The 2,360-nt window shown below is 50.8% G+C and overlaps 1 protein-coding gene across 1 annotated transcript; it reads right to left on the bottom strand.

The window, feature by feature from the left end:
• Positions 1-823: 823 nt before the first annotated feature.
• LOC123413435 lies at positions 824-1,196 on the bottom strand. Its single transcript, XM_045106370.1, has one exon. It carries the CDS (start codon positions 1,194-1,196, stop codon positions 903-905), a length of 294 nt encoding a protein of 97 aa, XP_044962305.1. The 3' UTR covers positions 824-902.
• Positions 1,197-2,360: the final 1,164 nt, after the last annotated feature.

The following is a 2,360-nucleotide window of genomic DNA, read 5'->3' as shown; positions in this document are numbered from 1 at the left end:
ACATCACCATGATAGGTCTTCGTGCGCGTAGGAAAATTTTTGTTTCCCTTGCGACGTTCCCCAACAATTATGGTCGCATGTGCGGCAATCTTGGAGACTGAAATCTCAGCCGTGAGATTAAAAGAAGGATCAATGGCTCACCAACGGTCTCACGATGGCTTCGTTTCAGACTACTGATAGTAAGCGTTTCCCTTTAGACATACCATTATAATCTATTGAAGATTGTGTGAAGGAACATTAATTATTGACATGCAACTAACTATACATAGAAGGAAGAAAAAAGGTGCATCAGGCGGGTCTGATTGAACTTGATGCATGTAGCCAAACAAACCCCTACTCTAGTCATAGTGGCACTAGTTTACGTTACTATCTTCTTAATGCAAAGTAACTCAGTAGTAGTAGTGGTGTAGATAAGTTCATTTATTAGCTTGTAGACTCATCTTTTCTCAGAAAGCGTTGTGTTATAGTACTCTAAATAGCTTTTCTCACCAAGCTTCAAAGCCGCGTCACGACCGAAGATGAGAACTTCATACCTACTCCAACTCCAAGAAGGCACAAGCCAACGCACCGCCCGTCCATAAGCGCCTAAGAGTCAGAGAGTGGACGACAGCGCTGAACCGGCAGAAGAAGGCGTCGACAAAGAAGCTCCCGAGACGGTGTACATGGCGCCTTGGAAGCCCACGCCCTCAGCGGAGGCCAACACAGACTTCACCAAGTACCGAGGGCTCCACGAGCCACCAAAGCGACGCCCTCAAGAGGGGAATGACGCAGACGCGTCGCCATCACCCGATCCGAAGGCCGGACCTAATTTCCCCGGGTGCTCGGGGCGGGGAAGCACGGGTAGCACGATGACGACGCCTCCAAGGAGGTGACGGCGCCCGCAGGCGTCGCCGTCGTCCGCTTCACGCAGGGATTTCGCCCCGGCCATGCCGTCGACCCCAACGCCGATGAAACACAACAAGGAGCCGACTTGACCACACCACCGAGGAGAGGTGAGCCAAAACGCTGTCAGCAGGAAGGAAGGCGCTGGCAACCGTCCCACCACCACCAAAAACACGGGCCGGACGGTGAGGATCCAGCCCGGCGCCGCCTAGCCGGTCTCCAGCACCACCACGGTGCCATGCAGCCAGCGTTGAAAGGCTCCTCCGCTCCCGCCTGTAGCCGCATCCCAGATCCACCGGCCCGCCCCAGCCCATCTGGGACGCACGTGATCGAGTTCCCAGGTGCAGCAACAGGGGCGCCTCCGTGGCAGGGAGGCCGCGCCTCCACTGACGCCGCCGGCCCGCGCTCGTCGTGGGCGTCCCGCCGCTCCACGCAGCCGAATCGGCGTGGAACCGTGCACCGCCGCCGACAGGGGAGTTCGCAACCACCGCGCGAGGGAGAAGGCCCCGCCGCCACCGTCGCCGCCGGGGCTTGCCCGGAGGGACCTGTGGCGGCGAGAGGTGAGGGGGCCGGAGGCCGGCGGCGCGGTCGCCCCCCGTGTCTCCTAGGGTTGGCGACGTGGGGGTGGGTGGGGGCGAGGGGTGGGGCCCCATTTAACAGGTATAACCATTAATTATACTGTAATATTAGAATAAATGGGCGTCTCAAATTTTACAGCGGATGGAATAACTTTATCAGAATTATTATCAAATCATCAACTTAATGGACGTTCACGATCATGAATACATGTCCCTCTTGATGATTCACAGTCCATCCACCGTATTTAACAATCGGCTAGATAAATGAAATGATGCTCAAATTACCGTAGTTCACTTACTGAGATACTCCCTCCGTATTTGTAATCAATCATACTCTCTATGAGTAGTCTAAAGATATGTCGGTATTGCACATACCCACAAAGTAGTTTTAGTAACGTGCCAACAACCACTACCTCGTTTCGTATTTATCAATCCTGGATGTATCACTACTTCACTAGGTTGTCAATTTACACAATGAAATGCGAGTTATATGTCCCAAGTATATATAATATTATTGAGTTATGGCGTTTAACTTGCATTTCATCGGCCAAATTCTTGGCCTAGGAATATGCGTGTGCCAACCGGGAAGGAGGTAGTACATGCATTAAGTTTGCTTCTTACTAAAGGAACATAAAACAAATCATTGTTGATCCATTATGTAGATCCAGCTACCATTTAAACATACCATTATACTCTATTGAACATTGTGTGAAGGAACATTAATTATTGACATGCAACCAACTATACATAGAAGCAAGAAAAAAGGTGCATCAAGCGGGTCTGATTGAACTTGATGCATGTAGCCAAACAGATCCCTACTCTAGTCATAGTGGCACTAGTTTACGTTATTATCTTCTTAATGCAAAGTAACTTAGTAGTAGTGGTGTAGATGAGTTCATT

The sequence above is a fragment of the Hordeum vulgare genome, chromosome 7H (genome assembly GCF_904849725.1).
Source record: "Hordeum vulgare subsp. vulgare chromosome 7H, MorexV3_pseudomolecules_assembly, whole genome shotgun sequence".
Lineage (NCBI taxonomy): Eukaryota > Viridiplantae > Streptophyta > Magnoliopsida > Poales > Poaceae > Hordeum > Hordeum vulgare.
Note: the sequence above shows the minus strand (reverse complement) of the source record. Positions and strands in the feature narration are given on the sequence as shown.